Genomic DNA, 26,196 nt, shown 5'->3' with positions numbered 1-26,196 from the left:
TTTACAGTAAGAAAGAATTTATAATATTGTTCTGCTGTCTAACATGTCTAACATAAGGCTCTTTATTTTCAGTTCATAAGAAATCTTTGTTGCATTGTTTTAAACAAAGAGAAGTTGACACAATCAACTTTTTGATTTGGCTCCTACCTGTAAAACTGAAGGGAAATACTGACAATCTTATATAAGTACTGTTGCTTGAAGCAACTTGCTTCTTAGTTGCTTTTCAAGAGTCTGGCCTGGTGCAAGATGGCATCTATTTTGGATTTGACATCTTCTAAGAATCAATAAGCTGAAAGGTAAAAAGTTAGAGCCAATACCTGTAATCCCCTTGTGACTACTGACATAAATGGGACCATCAGTATCCATGCAGTGCAATTTAATTAACTGGATTCCTTAGGAGTAATCAGAGGTTGGCTCTTTAAGGGAAGTAGCGAAGATGGATTCCATCTCCACTTAAAACATTACAGGAAGTTTTAGATAGGCATTACTTAATTAGAATATGCGTAGGACACTGGCATTAATATTCTTACTCTTGTGAAATGTCCCATGAGATCTTAAGTGACCATGAGTAGTCAAGAAGGTCTCTGCTTCATTTCTTGACAGCATTTCCAGTGCCCAGTAAACACCATTATGGGGCCTTATATTCACTCAAGGACAAAGTGTGCCAACTAATGTATTACCAAACATTAATTCCTCTTTATTAGGCTACCAACTTCTTTTTCATATTTAGTTGGCTTCTGCTCCCTTAAGCCACCATTTCTCTTTTCAGAAACTGTTTTCTTTAGTCTCTCCATCATTTTCTCTAGTCTGCAGTGAGGCCAAAATTTAGCAGCACTAAGAAATATTAGCAGAGAAAAAGTAGATTAAAAACAACTTCTAACCTGAATCGCTATGGAATTATTTTATACCCTTCAAACATTTTGATGCATTTGCTTTAATTTAGAAATACTCATTCTTTCACATTCATATACAGCTCTCTCATTGATTTAACTAGTTAAGGCACTATCAAGATGAAACTGTTAGAAACGATTTACTGAATAATCTTCATGCACTACACTTCTGTTTTTGAAACTAGGGCTTCACAGATAGCCTCATAGTAGCTTATTGTCAACATCATTCTTCTGAAAACTAAGACAAAACATAATGGGTATTATCTAGACATTGTGATGTCTCCAGAAGTTCCCAAGGACTTGTGTGACTCGGGCGGTATCTGAGGAATTCTCTGACAGTACAAGAAGGGAAAGAGAGACAGGGGTTAGAAAGAAGGGTTGGATCTGGGTTATCTATGCAAGAGAAGACCAAACTAAAAAAAAACCTACCAGTGTTTGCATTAATCCCTGAATTATTAATTTTCACAGGCATTCCAAAATCCAATGAAGTGTATGAAAATATACCTATCTATTTTGATAGGCTTCAGATCAGACCTCTGATTACCCCTTAAAATTACCCTTTATGTTAATACACCCAACGTAAAACTGAATAGGGACATATCAATAAATCCCCCAAATTTGGCTGATCTTAAATATTTCTATATCTTGGTAGCAAGTGTCCTTTGGTGTTTAATTTAAAGAAATCACATTCCATACCTAAAGGAGTAAATCCTGCAATGTGCTGAATTCCTTTAACGCTTAACATAGACAATGGGGTGTGAGAATTTTCAGCACCTCTCAGAGGTTGCTCAGTAGCTTGCTGGGGTGGCTTCTGAGAAAATAAAAAAGATCTACAAAAATTGCACATTACTATTTCTGTGGGGTCCTGGGAAAAAAAGATGTGCCCATGCTCCTTTTCCAAGTGCTGCTGCAGCAGTCACAAGCTCACAATGGTGCTAGTACACAAAAGAGGAAGGAAGTACTAATAGTCATGTTCACTTTAGCTCACTTCAAAACGTGGGGGGTGGGAAATCAGCACTGGCCATATGTAAAGGGCAAAATGTAACTTTCCTTACTAATTTAAGTTTTCTAGAGCACATTTCAAAACAAAAAGAATTTGGTTATAATGTAGCTCTTAGAGTGTCTGGGGGGAGAGGGGAGAGCACACTAACCATTATTTTTTGGATCTGTGAGACTCCTCCATTCCCCTCTCATTCATCTTCCTCCATTTCCATTAAAACCACTTTCATGCCACTCAAACACCCTCTTCTCTTTTTTTATCTACACATGCAGGGAGATTCCAGATTTTTGACTTTCATTAGAAGAACGATTGTTTGGAAATTGTAGTTATAATTAGTATTAATCATAATCCTTCTGTGTTCATATGTTATAAAGCTTATTTTACTAGTGTTGAATGCCATAACAAGGTACAGTTCCTTTCAGAAACAGATATTATATTATTTCAACAGACTTTCTGGTACTTTGCAGCAAATGTTTATACCAGACATGCCACAAAAATAAGCTGTACTGTAAACTCTCAATATCAGTTTAACCATTCTTTCTTAGTGAGCCAAGCTGAGCTGCCTGTTGCAAATATATGAAGAAACACTTTGGCCTTATGATAAAATTTACTTTTAAAAAAAATTCTAGATTCTCTTCTTTAGGATTTTTTTTTAAATTAAGAAATGGATTGACCAAATGATTGCTGTATCCTCCATGCCTCTCCTACAGAAGTTTCCATGACACAATCTTATGGAAAAAAAAACTAGTTGACCGTTATTTGAATATATCTGATGGCAGTTACTTATGAGTCCAGGAGACAGTCCTGCTGCGAGACCTTCATAAACTTTATGGTCATGGTGCAATCTCCTTTCAGCATACGTGAATTCTGTACTGAACAGTACTTGAAAATTGATGGAAAGAGTACGGTGGGCTCCATAACTTTGAACAAGGTATCCCAAAAGGCTAATGGGGTAAGAGTTAACAAGGGATGAGATTTGCAATACCATAATCTCTTGTTAGTCATTGCTTCATTCACTACTGTTTTGTTAGAAAGTTCGCCTTTGCGTGACTACAGTTCTTTCACATATAAGCCCCATCAAGTAAGACATATCTTCAGATTGCACTCTCTGCTAAGGAATGTGATGGCAAAATGTTTGCATTAACAAAATGGCCTGTGGACAGTGAAAAAAATATTTTGACCTCTGCTACATAGATTTTGCCTTTCAGAATGGCCAATCTCACTGTAATAAGGACAGAGAATTTGTGAAAGTAAAGGGCATTGGATTGCACAGTTTTAAGGTTGCCTGGGTTAAAAAGAAATACTTTAAAATATAAAACCTGATGAGACTCTTATGTCTACATGATGTGAGTCTCTAATTACATAACTCATTTCTGGAATAGGTATAGCAAGCATATGGAAATAATTGCTATTACATATCCCGTCAGCCAAAAATGCACTCTTGCTAGGAAAAATTCTAGAAGCTAATGACAGATAAAATGCCAGGGAGCTAATCTATAACCTCCACAATTATCCTCTTTTCTTTAAGAGGTTCCCCAAACACTATACTATGGATTAAATAAAAGGACAAACTTTTCCTGAGATTTCAGACAAATTTCATGTCAAAACCAAACTAATGATTTGGATAAATGGGGTCTCTTTATCTTCTTAATGTCCCAGTGCAAGCATTTTTAAAATTTATCTTTTGATTAACTGTTGGAAGACTGACTTTCTGTTGTGCTGTCTGTTTCTTCCTTACTAGATTCCAAAGGATCCTCTGCATTCATATTATTTCTTTAATGACTGACAATGTTTCTCCATTAATAGTTGCTTTTTGTTTACTTTAAAAATAACCTTCATCAGGGTAGCAGTCAGTAATATACTACCAATATTTCCTGTTGTAACCAACAGTTCAATTTTCTGCTTAGACTTTTTGAATGGGAACTGACTTAAGGTTTTTCTTTATTACATATTATAAATTCATCACTGTAATAAAAAGATAAAATCACTTAGACACTTAGGTTTTCTGTAATTTATATAACAGTTTCATATTTTATCATAATTATACTATGGAAAAAAATTATATTCAAATTTAATGGAAATGGAAAGAGCCTCATTCACACAAGAATGAAATTTTAAAATGACAATTTTTACTCTCAGTACACTCCATCATGCCCTGGAATAAAGCCTGTGGCACTTAGAATCACACTTATTTTATTTAAATATGGCCAAAGTCACCAAAACCCCTGTTTTGGTTTTATGATAGATCTTAAACACTTACGTGAAGTGATCTTCACTTAAGTTTTAAAAATTAAGGGTGTTAATTTTCAGATTCAGTGTCATCTTCGCAGAAATCAAAGCAAAACCCAGATGTAACAGCAGAAGAAATCAAGCTGCTAACAACAAAACTTTGAGAAAGCCAGATCTGAAACATTCCAACATATTAAGATGAATCCTGTCAATGACAGAATGGCATTTTAAATGAAACAATATTATCTACCCTCACACTTATTAAATCAGTGAGGTTGTACTAATATCAACAAAAAAGATATTTTTCTTCCATAATTCCAGGCAAATTAGGTATATTTAAATAAACTCTATAGCAAGACAAGTCCAAGTTTTCTGAAGCTCCATTCCTGTGCTGGTGCATGCAATGTTCTATTCTGCATAGGTTCATCTACCATGCTCCTCAGTGTAGTGTCTGAGCTCCATCTAGTAGTCCAATAGTATGTTAAGCAATGTAACTAAAATCTGTCATGTGTTTGTTCTCTCATTCTCTCTCAAGGGGGGAAAAGTGTGTGCAGTGGAGCATATGTTGCTATGTATTTATGTTTGAGAAAGCAAAGTCAAACAAATGTGCTCTTGGAGTGAAAGGTGGCGAGAACAATCTCGAGAAACTCTGTCTCCCATACAGATGAGCTTTACTCTTATTGTATGAAGTTCCTTTGTGCCAGAGGAGTGAAGCTGTCAACTGTCATCTTCACTGTGGTGCTTTAGTTGATCTTGTGGATACACTGGAAATCTGAAGAGTTGTCTGCATAGCATCTCTGTAGCAATTCGTGGCTATCCAAGGCTCCCAAATTCGCTTGGGAGAGGGAAATCACAACAAGAACACATTTGCTTTCCATGATTTGCTGGGTAGCAGAGAGAGTGAAAGCTGGGACATCTTGAATAGCTCAAGAGCCAAATTCTCTCCCCCTGAGTGAAAGGCCTGAGAAAAAGGGTTTTGTGCAGTAAATTGCTACAGAAGTCAGGGAACGGAATCCTTTCCCAAGTTTGAAAGACTAAATGTGTGATTTTTAATTTTGCTGATCCATGTATTTGGGGACCTAATTGCCATGTCACTATCTTTCTCCCAAAATCCCCTTTGTGGTGTGTGGCTAAAGCTTCTGTTCTGTGGCATTCTCCCACAACGCCCAGCCAGTGCAGAATCTCTGCATCCTACTCCCCCACTCACATTCTGTTCTGTTCTAGTTCCTAGACCACCGTGATAGGGTTTGTTGGGTTTTTTAACCCTCTCACTTCATGATGCAGCAGTACCACAGCAGTTCTGCTGCTTTTCAAGTCATGGGATATCCATGCGGTAGGACTGGGCTCACAGTCAAACTAAATCCCTCCTGAGACTCCCTTGAGTCTGTAGAGAGACCCAGAGGATATCTCCAGGGTGACAGACTCTTAATAAGACTCCTTATAAATAATAAAAAATAAAAATAATTTGCTTGGTACTCTGAATAGGTTTAGGTCAGGGCAGGCCAATGACAGGTTTTGATAAGGAACAGTCACTGGTTTTTATTAAAAAGCAATCAGTGAAGAATTTTTCCTGCATATAATTCACCTCTTTCTCTATCTCATCTCTCCTAAGGGTTTTATCTGGGCTTGGAAGGATTATATTTTTAATCAGTAAATGTTGACAAACATCGATTCCACCATAGACGCACAAACCAACGAAAAAAATAATAATCAATATGTACAAAATGTAGGCAAAGTAAGAAAAACACTCCTTGAAAACTTTTTAATTTGATTTGAAGACATTTTTGTTGTGTATTTTGACCTGTGATGTGATGCTGACAATCTGTGTTTCAACAGTTAAAGCTTTCACTTTTTGAATTTCAACATCTACTGTCATTAAATTATGGTCTGACCATTCCCCTTGCATAGTTTTCCACAAAAGTGAAAATATAAATAGATAAAAATAGAAAACAATGCTTAAAAATAAACATTAGAATTTTGATGGATATTTTTGAATTCTGCCGAGCCTAGTTTTGTAGAGAGCTACAGCCCCAATTCTGCATGCTGCTCCACGTGGGCTCAGAGGCATTAGCGGATAGTTTTTATGTTAATCTTGAATAATCTTATTTGTCATTTTCTTTTATTCTGTGTCTGTCACTTGTAACTATAAGGAACAGTGATTAAAGAAAAGGGGAAGCACTGACCTCAGAACACACTGCTATCGAAGGCACAGGGAGACAAATGTTAACTCTGCACAGTGTATGAAAACACAACAAGGTTTAAGAGGCAATGTAAATCCATTACGTTCTCCCTCTAAAAGTTAAACCATGATCTAAAGTGACACTTACTATTAAAATACAGGAAAATCAACAACTGCTCTACACAGCAGAGGTTGCATATTGAGTGTAGGATAACTGTCAGAGACCAAGCAGCACAGTTGGCTTATAAAGAAAAAAGATTTTCCAGTCCAGACAGCTTAAAAAGAAAATAGAATGATTTAGTCCCCCCACCTCCACCTTGGGGAAAGAGACCAAACAAAAACGTGGGCACAAAAACTACTATAAACTACAGCATAAGCAACCTAGCTCACAACAACATGGGGTTCATTAGTCAACTCAGACCAAGATCTTCCCTGGCTAGCTCTCTTTCTCCTGATGTTTCTGCAGGTTTGTTTCTTTCAATCCTGTTTCCTTTGTCCCAGGTTCTCATTTGCTAACCTGCAGCATCTTTGCCCTCAACAGGTTTAGGCTAATCTGGCTGTCCCAACCATTAGTTGTCTAGCAACCTCCATCACTAGCTGTTACAAAGGGGTATGCATTTGCCTACTTGTCCTTTCCCTAGGTCTGGAATGAATGAATGTTGCAGATATTAAGAAAAGAAAACAAGCAACAGAAGAATGCACTACCTTTCACTCTATATTCATAGCACAGTCGCTCAAACATAAATACCACTCAAAGCATAAAAACCCCGGAGTAAGAAAGATAAATGAATTTCAAAAGGGAAAACAAGACCAGGCAAACAAACAAAACCAAAGTTTCTTCAAGAGACATATTATCTTTTCACAATGCCTCATTAACTGAAAATCTGATGTGTACAAGACAGGTTCAAGAACAGTATGTTATATTGGTGCTGCAAATCAGGAATGAAAAGCTTTAACAAATTAGACATTTCATACAGTATTTAATCAAGCAAGCAAATGCCACGTGTCATTCTGAATGACAGATTTGATTTAAGTCAACTGAAGAAGTGGGTTTTTAACCCACAAAAGCTTATGCCCAAATAAATCTGTTAGTCTTTAAGGTGCCACCGGACTCCTCATTGTTTTTATTTAAGTCAATGTTATGAAATTTGAAATTAAACACTGGAAAAGACATCTATATACAGTATTAACTCTTACAGAAGAAGAATATTATCTCACACTTCCTCTACTGGTCTTAAAGGACAGAATCTGAAACCCTTACTTACACTGAAAGTAATCTTTTTTCTATCTTAGGTTATGTCTATACTAGAAACATAAGTCAACCTATATTAGGTCGACTTACAGCCACCGCAATAAGGAGCAGGAGGGAAGCTGCCCAGTGCGTCTCGTTCCCCATTTCCTGTCAGGAGGTGGGGGGGAGTAGCCCAGGGCTTATTGCCCCTGGGAAGCAGGGTCTTCCCCCCTGCTCTTCTCTCCCCCCGCCCACCAGGAGCCAGGCAGCCATGTCAATTTCAGCTAAGAGTGGAGTCCAGCCAGATCCCTGCTGGGAGAGTGGGGTCCATTCTTGTCCTGGCTCCCAACTGGGAGCAGGGTCCAGCCCCACAGCTCTTCAGGGGATTGAGTGGGTGGGGGCTCCCAGACTTTCCTGTCAATTTTACAGCTCCTGCCATGAAATTGGCAACAATTTCTCTCATGGAGGTGGAGAAGATGTCAGAGTAGTAGGTCACTTACATAGGTGGGAGGAAGGCTGTAGAGTAGACACTGACATAAGCAGGTTGATTTAAGCTGTCTTACCTTGACCTAACAGTGTAGTGGAGACCAGCCCTTCATGCCTGGCAAAGATAAAAATCCACCCAACATCTCACGCACAAACCTGGGGTGAAATCCTGCCCCCACTGCAGTAAGTTGGAATTCCTCCATTGACTTCAGCGGAGCCAGGAGGTCACTCCAGGATTGTAAATCTGATGATTCTGTCACAATTAGAATTATTTATAACACAAGTATACAGACAACTGAATTATGATTTGGCATATTCAGAAAAGACAAGCATATCAAGTTAAATATAAAAGTCTGTACCTTATACTAACATACTCTCACACATTCCTTCAATCATTCAATTCCAAGTAAAGTTTACGCAGTAAGAACAAAAAGACAAAAATCTACCAACTAGGCTGAGCCGCCATCCTTTCCAAGTAATCCTTGGCCATGTTTATGGCTTCAATATTCTTAGGGTAGAGCACACAGAACATTGCCAGAGCACCCAGATTGTTGCCATAAATTTCATTCCACCGAGCACTGAACTCCTTGGGATCCCAGGGAGGAAGATACTCCAGGGGACTGGACAGCATGGTCTGAACTGCCTCAGTCAAACGAGCTGCAATGTGCTGATGTGTAGTGGCAGCCTTGATCCGCAAATCCTCCACCTCTCCTTTAGAAAAGTACAGCATGGGGTAGCTGTCATAGTTGGCATTGACAAAAGGAATCACAGCGCTTGGATTCTCGTCGGTGCTGGAGGCCAAAGCAAAGCAAACCACATGTATGAAAAACACACTGGGAGCCCCCCATGTGTGAGTCCTCATTGTGGCATCAGATCTCCAAGTCTCAATGGCAGCCAAACCATCTTTAAAATATCCTAGGGATGACAAACAAGAGTGAAAGGGGGCCATTAGACACAATTCATTGGACAACAGTTGCCATCACAGCATATTTCACAAGAAATCTGATTCAGTCTGGAATCATAAGAAAACATGTGCTGTACAGGTGGCTTTTAAATCATTTTTACATTGATACTTCAGATAAAACCCATTCTGAGCAACCACCTTTAAAATCAGGGAAGGTACATTTTTGGAAAGGCCCTTTCCCACAAACACACCTTTACTCAGATTCCGGAGTGATGAGGATGACATAATACACAGATAGATACAATTCAATATAGAGCTTAAACTCTTGACTTCCTAAGAATCAGAATAATTATGACTGTGCCTAATATAAAACATCACTGACTGTGCTAGCTAACATGGGGGAGGGAAAGAAGCAGAGATTATATTAACAACAGCCAAGACTGAGTGCTGGATTGGCTGATGTTACCAGCTGTGGAGTAAAGATTTTGGAATGCAAGAGGTTTGTGCTGGGGTCATTTTATACTGTGTATAAGGCCTCTGGTTCTGACACGTCTTCGTTTAAAAAAGAAAAAAGCAAGCAAGCAGCAGAGTCCTGGCAAAGCACATGAAATAAATCCCCCGTAGGGTGTGTGGAGTTTTTTTCTTATTATTATTTTAAAGGGCCTTTTATTTTGCATGTGGAGATTTATTACCAGACACTAAAGAAGCAAAGCTGAACAAACGCACATTATCCAAAATAAATGGCTGCCTTAAAATGTGTTTAAATGACAAATCTATACAGATTTAAATATAGGTAGTTACTTTTTGAAAATTACTAGCTCTCTAGCTCCAGGTCTCAGACAAATCAAGGCTAGGATCCCCCGGAGGAAAATCAGGGAATTCCTGAAATTCTTCAACGGGGAAAGGTTATAGAAAGCAGACCCAAGAAAGACAGTTTTATGTAAATAATGAAGAGTAGTTTTCAATTATTAAGAAGAGAAGTAGGCTGAGGGAAACCAGCAGCCAAAATCAAAGATAAAATGATTTTTCTAAGGAAAACGTGGTTCATAGATTCAGAAAGAAAAATCTTAAGAAGCTAAAGCACAGAGTTACCCCCTGCTTCCCCGCCAACCCCACATACACAGAGAAGCCAAGATTTTCAAAGCTTAAGTCAGGCTATGTCATATCCATATTTAGGCACCCAGGCCCTGATTCAAAAAGGTATTTAACCACATACAAAGTCAATGGGACTACTTATGTGCTTAAAGTTACACATGTGCTTAAGTGCTTTGTTGGACTGGAGCCCTAAAGAAGATGGAGCTGTTGGTATTGGGCACTTTTGAAAAATCAGATCATGATTCAGGTGTCTAAATATGAACTTAGGAGCCTAACTTCAGGAACCCAGCTTTTAAGTTTTGGCCATGCTGTGCTGCTTCTTTCATGTGTGCTACCAGGATAAAAATAATATAAGCATTCTAGTTCAGACACTTGTTTCCAGCACAATAATTCTTTTAACACTAAGTAACAGGAGGAAAAAAATGAATAGAGCACTTGTAAGTGTTTTGTTACATTGTATGAATAAATTCTGTGTCTTTTAGACAAAAGAATTATGATAGAGCAAGTGTGTAAATTGTTGGGGACTATTTCTATTATATCAAACCTCTCTCTCTCACACACAGGTTTATCCAGCTATGCTTAAGACTAATCCGATCAACTAGCTGTAAACAATGAATTCCTGCAATAGAATATTCTGACAGGAAGGAGTTAAGAACCAACCAAACCAGTACATCATGCTTCAAACATGATGTTGGTTTCCTAATAGTACTGAAGGACTGTTTCCATAATAAAAGCCATAGTTTTCCAAAAGTTTTTAATTCTTTAGATCTGAAAAAAAAAATTAAACAAAAGATAAACTAGAAAGGATTTCTGAAGAACAAGCAACAATTCCTGATTCTAGAATAGGAGGAAGAATGAAATGTTTTCTTCATAGTCATACATTACAAGAAATCACCCTGCTGCCCACAAAAAAAGCAAGATACAGCCATTCAATAGGCAGATTCTTCATTCCTCTCTCTGGTTCCAGTTCAGGAAAGTACATTACAACAACAATGGGACTTAAGCATTTGCTTACATATAAGGATGTGTGCTTAAGTGCCTTCCTAAATGAGAGCCTCTCTGAAAAAACACCACAAAAAATACAGGAGCATTTCCCAGGATCTCTGCAAGGTAGATCACATCTTCCTAGTACCCCACCATTCCATTAACATTAATCAATACAAGCCACGCATCATTTCCCCCCTTCATAAATTTCTCAGAATGGAACTGAAATATAAATGCCACATGAACCGTTTTTCCCCCTCAGACATTTACAGTAACCATCATACAAGACTGTTTGACCTGAAGATAGGCTGATGTAGGATAAACCTCATCTTCTTTCATTATACTCAAAAATCAAGATCTTGAAGAAAGTCAGAAGATACTAGTAAAAACAGTACTTTAAAATCATTCCTGTTTATATTTCATGTATCTTGGAGTAAAATGTTAAAAGTTCATAAGGATATTCTTAAGCTGCAGAGAAGACAACATACTGTCTCTAAAGTTCAAAAAGACCCAGATCATGTCTCCTTTTTCATTAGTACCTAGGGACTCCAAATCAGCAGCAGCTATGTAAGGGAGCAGGCAGGTCACAAGGTGTTCATATTCCTTTCTTTAGACTCTATTCTCTATGGAGGCACCATCCACAGCAGTATGGAGAGGATCAATGGGGTAAGATCCTGGCAGGCCCATGGGATCACTGTCTCTGTGGATTCACTGTTCATAGAATATTAGGGTTGGAAGAGACCTCAGGAGGTCATCTAGTCTGAAGTGAGGTTGTAGTTCTCCTGGTTCTCTTTCTTCCCTTTTTTAAAGATATTTGCCTTTTTCCAATTGTCTGAGACCTTCCCCGATTCCCACGAATTTTCAAAGATAATGGCCAATGGCTCTGCAATCACATCTGCCAACTCCCTCAGCACCCTCGAATGCATTGGATCTGGACCCCTGGATTTGTGCATGTCCAGCAGGGCCGGCTTTAGGAAGTGCGGAGCTCAGTTCAAACAGTTTCGATGGAGCCCCGGCAGGAATGACTAAAAAAAAAAAAACCATGTGAAAAAACACGTGGGGCTTGTATTCACCAGATGGTGCTCTGAGTCTTTGGCGGCACTTTTGCAGTGGGACCTTCACTCGCTCCGGGTCTTCAGCGGCACCGAAGGACCCACTGCCAAAGTGCTGACGACCCGGAGCGAGCGAAGGACCCGCCACTGAAGTGCTGCTGAAGACCCGAACAGCCATCAGGTGAGTAAAAATTAAAAAGGCACCTCTAGCCAGGGAAGGGATTCTCACTGGGCACGGGGCCCTTAGGCGCAGGGCCCGATTTGGGGGAATTGGTGGAACAGGCCTAAAGCCAGCCCCAATGTCCAGCTTTTCTAAATAGTCCTTAAGCTGTTTCACCACTGAAGGCTGCTCACCTCCTCCCCATACTGTGTTGCCCAGTGCAGCAGTCTGGGAGCTGACCTCGTCTGTGAAGACTGAGCCAAAAAAAGCTTCAGCTTTTTCCACATCATCTGTCACCAGGTTGCCTCCCCAACTAGGTTTTCACTCCACCCCACCCCTGTTCAAACTGTTCTGCATACAACAGGGAGAGTCCCTTGGACTCTACAACCTGGGTAGGGGTCTGGACTATTCCTCACCAACCAACAGAGAGGATTCCTGCCCAAAACCCACTTATTTGGGTTTTGTGAAGACAGAGAAAAGGTTGGTGTAAGTGAATAAACAGTCAAAAGGCAAGACAAAAACTGTGGATCTTAGCAGGGTTCATTGGAATCCTTGAAAGCAGCAGCACTGATAACAATAGTAATAATGGAAACAATCACACGGCTTTAAGGATAATGGAACATTAAAAGCTGCAAAGAATAAAATCAGATAAAACAATAAATAATGATAAAAATAATGGTAAGAAATTACAGGTTATGCAGCCCTATACACACTGGGACCACCATGATAGAATGTGTCTCCCCCCCAGGAAAGTCAGATAGCAGTACAACCATTGCCCTCTCTTGGAGGTTCTGCTAGGGGGATCAGTTTTCATTTAAGGCTCCAAAAGAGGCTCTCCAGGAGCTGTTCTAACTATTTGATAAGATTAGCACACTGGATGTGGCTCACTATTTAAGACATGCACACTGTCAATTTCTTATCTTCAGTTCGGAGTTGAGATTCCCCAAGCAGGAGCCCAAAGTTAGGACAAAATTGGGGCCCACTCCTCTTCTCCTTTCACTTTGGAAGGAGCTGTGTAGTTGCAGTTTTCTATATAACCCCACATTATCTGAGTTATCTTCCCATATCATGAAGTATGAATTCTCCTCATCCAGATACAATATAGGCACTCATCGGAGAAGAAGCTATGATAATGAAAGGTGGTACTGTGAACAAAGAACAGAACAGGGACTCAGGAGATCTGAGTTTTATTCCTGTGTCTGCCACAGACCTTCTTTCATCATCAGACGAATCATTTTGTCTATTATTCAGCAAAGCACTTAAGCCCATGATGAACCAAATCTATCCTTGTTCAGCAAAGCACTAAAATGCATGGTTAAGTCTCAGTGAAATCAATGCGACTTAAGTACGTGGTCAATTCATGCTTTGCTGATAGGGTGGCCAAGTGGCCCGTTTTCAACTGGATCTACAGACCGGACACCCAACGTCTGTTACTGTGGGCAGGGGAGGTACTGATTCATCACCCGCACCAGCCCCTACTCAGTCCAGGCCACCTCCTACCAGCATTGGGTGGCTGCAGCTTCCAGCCCTGGCTCTGCAGGTAAGTCCCTCCCGACTCACACAGGGAGGGGGAGGGGAAAAGCAGTGAGAGACAGAGGGAGGAGGAAAGAGGAGCAAATGGTGGGTTGGGCCTCAGGGGGGAAGGAGCAAGGCAGGAGCGGGGCCTCGGAGAAAGAGGCAGGGTGGGTTGAGGCCTGGCGGAAAGGGCAGGGAAGGGGAGGTTCCAGCACTCCTCCTGGATTGTCCAGTTTTTAAATATTACAAAGATGGTAACCCTATTTGCTGAATAGGGATGGACTCAATCACTTGCCTAAGTGCTTTGCTCAATTGGGGCTTCTGGGCTTAGGAACACAATTAAAATGCACTCTGGGTCCATCCTAGCTGAAAGAGTCAACGCATTTTAGAATAAGCAGCAAAGAGTCCTGTGGCACCTTACAGACTAACAGATGTATTGGAGCATGAGCTTCCGTGGGTGAATACCCACTTCGTCGGATGCATGGGATGCGTGGGTATTCACCCATGAAAGCTCATGCTCCAATACATCTGTTAGTCTATAAGGTACCACAGGACTCTTTGCTGCTTTTACAGATCCAGACTAACACGGCTACCCCTCTGATACTTGACATTTTAGAATGTTCTCCATCAGTCTAATGGGGATAATTTTCTCCCACCTTACACGGTTGTTTAAAGGGTAAATTCATTTATTTTTATATCTATCTATCTTCAGATGTAAGGTGCTATGTAAGGGCAAAGGATAAAATTTGGCCCCAAATAGTAACAATTATAATAATAAAAGCACATATGTTTTAGATTCACTACAAATGGATTAAATTATATAGTAAAATTTAATTACTGTAGTAGAATTCATTTATTTTGAAAATTAACTTCTGCAAGCTGAATACCCCTTAACAGGACAGTCAACTGATTTATATTGTTTGTGTATTGTTCTCTAATGTGCATTTTTTTCTAAAATAATGAACATTACAGAAATAAATCAAATTATTTGCAAATGAATAAAAAACCTTATTACTTGCACAGCTGTTATTTCAATAGGCAATTCCAAATCTGTTCAGATAACTGGCAGCTCATACAATCAGATATCAATGGTAAGAGAATCAGTACACAGACATGCTGCCAGTTTGTTAGACAGAAAGATTAGGATACCGGGCAGTCAGATAATTGGGATCCTATCATACACTATTATTTAAATTACGAGATTTCCCTTAATCTTGTCTCAGAATGTGAAACCACATAGCTGCCATACACAACTTGGAAGCTAAGCTTTAGAAAGCTATTCAACATTTTGGGGAAAGAATTTTCTTTGCCTAATTAGTAAGAAATCACTCGCAGATACAGTCAAGTATAAAAAGAGGGAAAATGCCTAACTGGGCAAGAAAAAGGTTAATATACCAATTTCTCAATAGTTGAAAGGGCAGTCTCCTGTGAATCACAATCAGTGGACGGATGTTCAACTGTAACCAAAATGTGTCATAACATTGATGGCCCTTATGGAGCTCAATATTGCTATGTGCAAATTGTAAGTCCTCCAAATAAAGTTAGTTTCATACAGCATTAAAGGTAAAACAAAAGGTAGGCTTTACTCTAGTTAGATGCGCATGCAAAGAAAATTCCAGCATTGAGCTCCATAAGATGGGGAGGGGGAGAGGGAGGGGTGGAGACCCTACACAATTTCACCTCATTTATGGTAAAACCCTTTAAATAATCTTCTAGATCCCTCATGGTGTCTTTACAAAATAGGAATTATTTGAAGTGTCCTGGAACTTACTTTGGGGACGGATTATAGTCATTGTGCTCAAAAAACGTTACTAAACTTTAGTGGAAGTTTGGCTGGCATGACAACTGCAGAATAATGCTCTACAGGTCCAAAAGCAGAAGTGACCTAAGACCTTGCTAGCACCCTCAACTCCAGTGAGGCTCATCTCTTATATGAGCACATGTACATGATCAGAAGAGTGATACAATGGAAACAGTACCATAGTTTTAAATGAAACTCTCTTTCATCATAATGAAAAATGTCAAGTTCTGCAAGAGAACTTGTCTTCTAAAAAGTGGCTCTTGAGTTTCAGAGATATTGTTTTTGTCATTCTGTTCTTTAATGGTAATAAAAACATAATTTCTTGATACATTATTCATAGCGATAGCTTCTACTACTCAAGTTAATATATTGCGTTAGTCCATCCCCAATCCTGTCTTGAATTACACAGTGACGACACTTCCCATGTAATAACTTAAACTGCACGATAATATCAGCCCATTAAAGCAACATTGTCAAAATACAAATCTTGAAAACACACACTCACAGCCAATCAGATAAAACAGTTGTGCAAATGTGAGTGGAAAATTATCTAATTCCAATAACAGCTGTTTTCTTATGTTCGTCTGAGCAGCAGAGTGTATTATATTCCCCTAAACAGGCATGCATAGACTTCCTTTTGCACAAGTGCTGATAACTGCCAATAATATAGTTACTCCTCTCAAGTGGTTGTAGGCTAGGTCACTAGTCGTGATAGGCTAGGAAATTTCCTTTTTGGCACTTGACCCACAGTCTTCAAAAAATTAAGCAAATCTTTCCGTATAATACACGTTGCAATTTAGTCTCATTGATGGTAATGGAAATAACTGGTAAATCCTCCATATATTGACTGGAGAATTGTTTAGCCTAAATAGCAAGCCCCCTCACTATTTTCCCATTAAAAAGGTGATTTAATACTGGTTTAAATATTTCAGCAAAACAGATTTAAACATGGAAGAGCAACCAACCAATCTGGTCTGAGATTAACAGAGTTTAAGACCTAAATATTGTAATACAGGTAAAGGGAACTCCTGGATATGTGTGCAGTTCCCACATGTGTGCATGTACCCCATGGCAAATTAAGCAGGACACAGAGAGGGCCCAGGAAAAGTACCACCTGATTCTATATAAATTATAACCTAACTATTCAGACTTCTCATACTTACACAGTTTAAACAACACTAGAAACAAGGTATTTTCTGTTCTTTTCAGAACTTCATAACTGGACAATGGAGCAAGAAATTCAGATGTTCCAGTACAGTCAGCAGAAGTCCTCGCTTTCATTTCCTCCCCTCACCCATTTAAACCATGCAAAACCAGTGACCAAACTTCAGTCCAGTGCCAAATAGGAGGATAAAATACGAGAAGAGTTCAAAAGCACAACTTCCTGATTCACAACGTATCTTACATGGCCTGCTATGGGCCATTACTTCATTTATTTTACTGTAGAGCAGGGGTCGGCAACCGTTCAGAAGTGCTGCGCCAAGACTTTATTTATTCACTCTGATTTAAGGTTTTGCATGCCAGTAACACATTTTAACATTTTTAGAAGGTCTCTATCTATGTCTATAATATATAACTAAACTATTGTATGTAAAGTAAATAAGGTTTTTAAAATGTTTAAGAAGCTTCATTTAAAATTAAATTAAAATGCAGAGGCCCTCGGACCTGAGTGCCAGTGAAAACCAGCTTGCGTGCCGCCTTCAGCACACATGCCATAGGTTGCCTACCCCTGCTGTAGAGTCCACTGGGTAGAAAAAATGTTAAATGGTAAATGTTATTGATTTCTTTATTGTTCTGTAAGCAAATACATTCTAGCTTGAGAAAATAATTTGTATTGAAACACAGTACACATGATATGCAAACCCACAGTATGAAAGCCGGGAGGTCAAATACAGGCACAGCATGTTTCCTGGGCACTAACATTCCAAAATTAGCAATCTATCATCGTCATCCTAGAGTTTTCGGATATGGACAAGCATTTTGAACTTTGCTTTTAATTCATCTCCATAAATCTCAACTACAAATAATATGTTTGCAAAGGCATCTTACTAAGAAAAAAGTTGGTTTTTCACTATTTATATCCCACTACGAGGTATACAGAGAAATAAAAGACAACCAGAGACAATATTTTTCAATACTAAGAAAATAATATTTGATATATGTAATACTGAACAATTTCACTGGCTAATTAAAATTAACTTTATACTTGGCTTTAAATTATGCATTGAGCTCTCCAGGTATTTAGAGTAGTATGCAGCCCTGCAAGAAATATCACCTCATAAAACCTAAGTTCCCTGTAAACTGCATGGCCACACAGCTGCTTGATGAACCTGCCCGGTTGGGACCTGCCAGGGGAGGGGCGCCCCTCTCCTGGTCCCAACCCAGCCCCAGACTTGCCGCGACCCCAAACGCCTCATCCCCGCCCCCCCCAGTACCTGCACCCCCAAACGGAGCCCTCACACCCCTGCACCCTAACCCTCTGCCCGAGCCTTGTGCCCCTTCCCACAGTCCGAATCCCTCGGCCCCACCCCCATCACATGAACTTTGTTCTGTGCATCAATATGGCGATGATGTGTCATTCCACATATGTATGGGAAAAATTAGAAGGAACACTGGTAAGAACTAAGGGTTGCAAAAAGTTTGCAACATGCTACTGGTAAAATAGCTACCGCAATGTACTTTAATTTGTTTACTTTAGGCATTTTTAATCTGCCCATTTTCTCTGTATGCAGACTTCTTGCAGTTATTTTTTCACATCTTATAATTTGCCATTACACAACCGTTTACATAGAGCAATAAAAGCAAAGTGCACTATATTAAAAAAAATTAACTGCAAAGTTTTGTCAATTTCAAAACAAGATTTAAATTGTTGGTATACCAATACCTGATTTTTTTTCTAATATAATATTTAGTTAGTATCGAAATGCTCCTTCAGTAATCTCCTACTTGTGCTAACATTATTATCCTTAACTCCATTTAGGCCTTTTTATCCCATGCTCCATGGAGTGAATAAGTCATTTTGGGATACTCCTAAAGGCACTCATTCCCAACTAGTGCAGACTCGCTTAAATATTTGCATTCGTTGAATTGAACATCAATCAATGTCACCATCAAAAATGTAAAACTACACAAACACAGAGAAAGATGTCCTGAAACACACAGCCTTAGTACTTTTTACTTCAGACTCAACTGAAGTCACTTATTAAGGGATAGGTATGTAGTTCAGGATATAAAATACAGTTATTTTTATTTGTAAAATCTTTCCAGAGAAATTAAGATTAATAGAAGAAAACTCTAGAACATGTTCAGTCTTTCAGTTAGGATGGACCCAAAGTATGTTTTAATTGTGTTCTCAAGCCCTGATAACATTCATGGCTATAATCCTGGAAAGACATTCACATGTTATTAACTAACTATAAATCACAGTTATGGATTAGGACCCTGTCATGGTAGGCACTGCACAAACACATAACAAAAATATAGTCCTACCACCAAAGAGCCTACAGTCTAAAGCAGTGGATCTCAAACTGATGTGATTGGGCTTCCCTTCTTTGTGTCCGCAGTCATTTATACTTCCCCCCCACCCGCAAGTACATATACCACCACTCAGCTCGGAAGGCAAGATGAAGAGCAGCAGATTCCGGCCAGAAGCCCAGCTCTGAAGGCGCTGCACCAGCAGCAGCACAGAATTAAGGATGGCAATGTGAAAAGTTGTATTTGTCAATATCACTGTTCACAGCAGACGCAGAAGTGTGCAGCAGCGTACAAGAATGGCAACGTAAAAAATGATATTCACCAATATCACTGTTCACAGCTGATTTATTGCCCCATTCCCACCCTTACTTCTGCGTTGCTGCTGCCACCCCAGGGCTGACAGCGGGAGCCCTACCTCCTCCGGGTGAGGATTGAGGATGAGGGGACAAGAGAGCTTAAGCCTGGGATGCCTCTGGGAGAGGGAATTGGCGGGGGGAGGGGAACTTGAGCCACTGCCAACGAGGCACTGGGCAAGCGGAAAGAGAGCCTAAGTGGCGGGGCTTCAGTTATCTCCTTTATCCCCACCTTCCAGTGTGCACTGCCCTTCCGCACAAGCGCCAACTATCCTGGGCTGACAGCCACAGCTTTTCAAAAAAACCCAAAAAATAAAATAAAGCACATAGCTCGTGCCTCCCTTAGCACATTCCCGCACTTCCCTTGGCAGGCTCATTCCATAGTTTGAGAACTGTTGGTCTAAATCAGGGATCGGCAACCTTTGGCACGCAGCCCATCAGGGAAATCCGCTGACAGGCCAGGATGGTTTGTTTACCTGCAATGTCTGCAGGCTCGGCTGATCGCAGCTCCCACTGGCCACTGTTCGCTGTTCCAGGCCAATGGGGGCTGCAGGAAGCAGTGGCCAGCACATCCCTTGGCCTGCGCCACTTCCCAAATGCAGATAGCCGCAGATTTTCAGGGCTCTAACGATGATCCCTCCTGGTCTTAAAGTCTATGAGTTTATGAGATTTTAGTGGAGCTACGATTTCACCCTGGATTATATTCCTAGCTCTGCTATTGACTAGTGCTCATAAAAACATCTGAAACAAAACTTAAATCCCTCATATTAGTCTGGGTTGCTTTTTATGGAGGAGTTATAAAGAAATAACTTAGATTCAGCCTGGTTACAAAATGCAGTTCAGTTCCAGAATACAGACTGGTACCAAGTTTGTAACACAAAGCTGCTGTAACCTGGTTCTTGATATGGCTCTGCGCATAATGTAGACTGGGCAATTCTTTTAAACAGGCTGGGACAAACTTGTTGCTGAAATGTTACTTAAAGGGATAAGAAAAGGTCTCCAATATAGGTCAGTCTTTTCTCAATCAACATTTTTGTATTATCTAGGTTAAACCAATCAACCAAAATGGTTTGGGGAAAGTGTTTTATATCCTTCAAAAATAGTTGTATTGCCAGTTAAAGGCACCAGACTGACAGCGGCGGGAATGAAAATCTTTCTACTCAGTGAATGGATATATCATGGGTACGAACTATGCAAGTTTCTACATGCAATCCTCGAAATGTGTCTCAATCTTGACCTAGAGGGATCACTTCTGTATGGAGTGCATCCGACAAAGTGAGTATTCACCCACGAAAGCTCATGCTCCAATATGTCTGTTAGTCTATAAGGTGCCACAGGACTCTGCTGCTTCTGTATGGGGAGGATAGTTCTGTTTATAATCCCATTCAATACTTGTTCTCTCTGCTGAGGGCTTGGCTACACTCACACTTTACAGCTCTGCAACTTTCATGCTCAGGGGTGTGAAAAAACACCCCCCTAAAGCGTCAGTGTAATCAGGGCAGCAGCGCTGGGAGCACGGCTCCCAGCACTGCATGCTATACCCGTAAAGGATGTGGTTTATGTGCAGCGCTGGGAGACCTCTCTCCCAGCACTGCTGCTCTGACCACACTCACACTTTAAAGCGCTGCCACGGCAGCGCTTTGAAATTCCAAGTGTAGCCATACCCTGAGACTACTAATTAGGCCTTGTCTACACTAGAATGGATTTGCATGTATAGCTAAGTAGGCATACCTAATCTGGCTAGTGGAGATGCAGTTTATACCAGCAAAAGAGTGATTTTACCAATATAGCTTATACCAATTTCCTGAACAATACAAGATATACTAGTAAAAGGACTTTTTTGGACAGAATAACTGCATCTATGTTTGATTTTTGGTGGCACAGGTATGCCGGTTAGGCTGTGATCTCTTCCTCCCCCCACCCACACATTCCTAGCTGGCGTAGCAATGCAGGCAAAACTTTTAAGTGTAGACCAGGCCTTAGTAATAAATAAGAACATTTGTCCACTAGGAACTGAAACTATCATACTCAAGTCACCCAACAGCCATTCCACAGTGGGAATGACCTGAACTGGATTTATAGCTTGAGTTCTGATGAAAGGCTTTCTATCTCATTATCATTCTCTTGAGCAAGTGAAATGGAATGCACAGACGACTTCAATAAGTTTAGAGATCTGGATAAAATGTTATTAATCTTAAAGTCCTGGTACTTTATATCTAAAACTCTAATTGTCTACTGTTTTCATTATTGTTATTTTTATTCGTATACCATCCAAATTGTGCCAGGTGCACCCAACCAATGTGGTTTGCCCACAAGTAATTAATACATCTCTATTTCCTGTTCCAGTACTGGAGAGATTTGTTTACTACTATTCCAATTATAGTTAGATCAGTCTGTGAGGTGTGAAGTGCCTTGAAAGTTCAGCTAAAGCTTTAAGCTCTGGTTCTTTGATTCATAAACTCTTCTCTCTTTTAACTGATCTTGCATTAAAACATAATGCTCAATTTGTAGAGTCATTCTTTTGGTGACAATACAAAGTGATATCAAACATTGTGATCCTACCAAAAACAAAAACAAACAAACAAACAAAATCATCAAGCTATACAGCCAGATAAATGTGAGATAAGAGCTTCTGTACTTAGCAAGAATAATAGAAAAGACTGCTAGGAATTAAAACTGTTTTTGATTTATTTAGTTCTAACAACTTTGGACTAATAAAATGTATTCCTTTAACACTCCTTTGTTTTGCTGTTTAGGGTAATTAGAGATAGAGTGTCAGCTTTAGTTTGAGATTTCCTTACTTTTGCTGTTTTGTGCTAGAATCTTTATATTACTTAGCTCATAGAAAGTGCATGTAAGCAATGATCACTTGTAAGTGGATTCAAAGTTGAAATGAGATTCTGCATATCAATAGCACTGTTCATCCAAAGATCTCCAAGCAATTATCAAACATTACACTGACTAAACCTCACAACAACCCTGTGAGGTGGGAAAAGTACAGACATCCCTGTTTATAGTGGAGAAAACAGAGGCCTGGAGAGGTGAAGTGACTTGCCCCAGGGTCACCCGACAAGACTATTTGAGAAGCAGAATCTAAATATTGACTCCACATCTTGAACTTTAACTACCACATTATGTTCCTTTAAAATATTTTGTTGTGCTGCAATATACATTGGCAACATAGTATGATAAAGACAGCCAATGAGCCACCTCTTGCCTGGAATTTCTTTGCTTTTGCTGGGTTGTGTCAAAAAACTTTAATGTTACTGAAATAGACACTGGCCTTTCTGTGGCAACCAAAAAACATGCTGTTATTGTGTACATCTGAAGGACAGTTTAGCAAACAGCTTCTACCTCAGCTTCACTATCCAGGGAAATAATTATATTGAGTCTTTATGAACTCACATTGTTTTGACTTGGAAGAATCTGTAGTGCTACAAAGGTAAGGATTATAACCACTTTGCTACAACATCATTTTGGAGCACCAGATATTGATGTCTGTGTTCCAGGGTATTATCAATTTAGTACAGTATGTGAGCTCTCTTCTTTTAAGGAAATATATCCCACCATCATCATGGGAATGGTGGGATGAAATTGATGATCTAGTAATAATGGTCCTATAGCACCGTAACATTTTTGATAACAAGCAAAAATGGCAAGCCGGTCAACCTCAGGCAAATCATGCTCTTGCTCTGTGCCTCAGTTTCCCTAGCTTCAAAACAAGGATGCTCACCTTTCACATGGGCGTTTTATAAGGCTTAACTCATTAGTGTCTGTAAAGAGCTTGGGGGCTCTTGGTGCTACAGAAGAGCACAAAGCTCCAAAGTTTAAAGCTTTTGTACTACTTTTAGTCATTTTGTTCCCACCTAACCACTCAACAGTTCTCTAATACAGTCCAATTGTGTAAGGTGCTGAATGTCTCAAGTGGTAATGAGCAGCCATTCACTAGACCAGTGGTTTTCAACTCTGAGGGTCCGCAGAGTAGGTCTAAGATTTCCAAACGGCCTCGCACCTCCAATCGAAAATTTTTAGGGGGTCGCAAATGAAAAAAGGTTGAAAACCACTGGAGTAGACCACTGAGAGGACGCTGACCCTCAGGATCACTTCCCAAGTGGTTTGTTGCAAACTGATTTAGACAGGTAAGGAAAACTGACATTTCTATTCAAATTCTACTGGCTTGATTCCCAAAGGTGATGAGCCACATCGGAGTCAGTAGGTCACTTTAGTGGCCGCAGCACCTCTGCAGATGAAAAACAAAGCAACCCATCCCTCTCTCTGGATGTGTCAATCCCCCTTACATTTCCTGGCAGAGGGAGACCACTGAGTGGAAGCACTTCGTCAAAAAGAAAACAGGCCACAGGACTCCTGGCTGCACAGAACTATTCGGAAATGCAATTGCTGCCTACGCTGGGGGGAGGGGGCTCAGCTCCAGGCTGGACGAGAACCAGGATTCGGTCAGGCTCAGCCGCACACGTGTCCCGGCACTGCAGTGCACAACACATCCCAACGGAGCACGGCTCACGCACTTTGGTGAACTCTTCCCGATCCCCACAACAAGCCCCTCGCCCGGACTCACTGCCCGACGCCCCGGAGCAGCAGCGGCTGCCGTGGGGTTAGGGCGGCTCGAGAGCCCCTGCACTTCTCCCGGGACAATGGATCCGATCTTCTCCAGCCCCAGTCCCTGCCTGCCCCCGCGGCCCCCAGCCCCCCACCCCCAGCAGCTGCGAGGGGCACGGGGGGCAGGGGCCGGGAGACAAGCGGAGCCCCCCGCCCGCGGCGGAGCCGGACGCTTGACTCCCAGGAAGTTTCCACTTCCAAGCCCAGGGGCGAGTTCCCACCCCCCTTCAACCCTTACCTCGCCCCCGAGTCTCTGCTCAGCCCGGCCCCGGCGCGGCGGCAGCGCCCAGCAGCCGCAGGGGGAGCCGCTCCGGACGCGCCCAGCTCATTTAGTCGGCCGGGCCATCCCCGCGCGGGGCGGACTGAGGCGCCTGGGGCCGGGCGCGGAGCCGGGATGTGCAGGCGCCGCCGGGACACCCGAGCGCCGCTAGAGCAGAGGGAGGAAACCGCAACGTCACGTAGTGCGGCTGGGGAGGGGAAACGCTAGGGAGCCCCCCGCGCCCACCCCCTCCCGCCGCCTGGGCCCGGACATCCTCCCTCCTGGCTGGAGAGCAGAGCATGACCCCACCCCTGCTGAGCCGTGCATGGCGCTTCCTCCCTGCGAGGTGCGGCACAAACAAGACACATGCCGCCCCCAGGGCCAGCAGGGGACACAACTCCAGCTCCTTTGGGTCTACCCAGATCCCCACACAGAGACCAAGTCTAGCTGCTCCTAGTGCCCCACCACCACCACATCCAGACCCCCAGGAATGCGGGGAGGCTAAGCCTTGCAAAATCCCACCCGCAGCTCCCCAGTCCTTCTTGATTCAACCAGGTTTTGGGCCTAGGCGTCCAAGGTCTAACTTCTAACACAAGTCTACACTCCTACTGCACCTAAAAATTCTGGACCCTGTTGCATTCTGGTACATGGGTGCCACAAAATCCCAGAAACAAGGAGAAGCCCTTGTGGCACCTTAGAGACGTGCAGGTGAATGAGCCCCTGATGGTGTGACTGATGTGGTTAGATCCTATGATGGTGTCCCTTGAATAGATATGTGGACAGAGTTGGCATCCGCTTTTGTTGCAGGGTTTGGTTTCAGGGTTAGTGTTTTTTTGTGTGGTTGCTGGTGAGTATTTGCTTCAGGTTGTGGGGCTGTCTGTAAGCGAGGACTGGCCTCTGCCCCGAAACAAAATTCCAGATCCAACACATGGCTCCTATTGGATCGAATCGACTTTTGACCTTCACTCCCAAATTCTATGGCACCAGCAGAAAACAAGCGTGGCCACCACTCCTACTTACAACATAACATTCCAGACCCTGATGGGTCCTGGAGCGGAAGCACCACAAAAACCAAGATTCAGCTCCTGGATCACAGCAATTTGGGTTATTGCAGCCAAAATTTGAGACGTCAACACTACATTGCTCATATTGAATTTTTGATCACTTTAATTTGATCAATGACACCTAACAACATAGATGTTAAACTGCAAAGTTCAATCCATTCATACTCAATATCCATCTCTGGCAGTCACCATACTGTGTGGATGAAGTAGAATTTCTCATCCAAAACCAAGAGCCACCTCCCTAAGCCAACAAAGAAACAAACCAAAAGTTCACTCCAACAGCGAATTTTTTAAAACTCATATTCAGTGTTTGGATGACAAGTTATACATCTGTTCCCCGATGTATGCCTGAAGCTGTGTCATCTTAGTTGAATCAGACCTACATGGCATCGTGTTTATTGTGTACTATATACATAATAAAATTGAGGATAAAATAAATACTTTGGAATTGTAGTCTTGCTTCTTCAAGCTGTGTTTGGTTGCAGATTCTCCAGTATTTCTCAGCTCTGGAGGGCTGAAAATTTTATCACTCTCAGGCTCTTCTAGTGGGATCAAGATCACATAATTTACTGTACATGTGAAAAGACTCTTTCCTGACCACATTCTGGTAGGGTAACTGAATAAATACATTCTGTTTTCCTACATTTTCCCAGAGGATATTCTTCGACAGAAATCTACTCTGTGATGTTGCTTAAGGTAGAATGATTGCTGAACTTCACCAGAGGTGGTTGCATTTTAATAGTGGGTGAGTGACATTGATCACTGCACAGTCTGTAAAGTATTTCTTAGGCTTCTTGTTATAGAAATGTAAAAGCTGTAGTTTCTGATTTTAATCAGGTTATTCATAGTGGGAAGTCTGATTCGCTGCTGTATTGAAAAGATTAGCTAACTTCTGGAGACAAA

At 41.1% G+C, this 26,196-nt stretch overlaps 1 protein-coding gene across 3 annotated transcripts in view; it reads right to left on the bottom strand.

The window, feature by feature from the left end:
- DSE (dermatan sulfate epimerase) overlaps nucleotides 1-24,435 on the bottom strand; it is a 50,084-nt gene extending 25,649 nt beyond the window's left edge. Inside the window, exons 1-2 of one of the 3 annotated variants that reach the window (XM_032778967.2) lie at nucleotides 24,209-24,435; nucleotides 8,462-8,930 (exon numbers count right to left, since the gene is read on the bottom strand). In XM_032778967.2, coding sequence (XP_032634858.1) covers nucleotides 8,462-8,877 — 416 coding nt within the window. In that variant the 5' untranslated portion in view covers nucleotides 8,878-8,930; nucleotides 24,209-24,435. Of the gene's footprint in view, nucleotides 1-8,461; nucleotides 8,931-19,829; nucleotides 19,970-24,208 lie in introns of those variants that run through there. The other 2 variants (XM_032778969.2, XM_032778968.2) reach the window with 2 other exon arrangements.
- Nucleotides 24,436-26,196: the final 1,761 nt, after the last annotated feature.

Source organism: Chelonoidis abingdonii, chromosome 3 (assembly GCF_003597395.2).
Source record: "Chelonoidis abingdonii isolate Lonesome George chromosome 3, CheloAbing_2.0, whole genome shotgun sequence".
Classification (NCBI taxonomy): Eukaryota; Metazoa; Chordata; order Testudines; family Testudinidae; genus Chelonoidis; species Chelonoidis abingdonii.
This window is presented reverse-complemented; position numbering and strand designations above follow the sequence as displayed.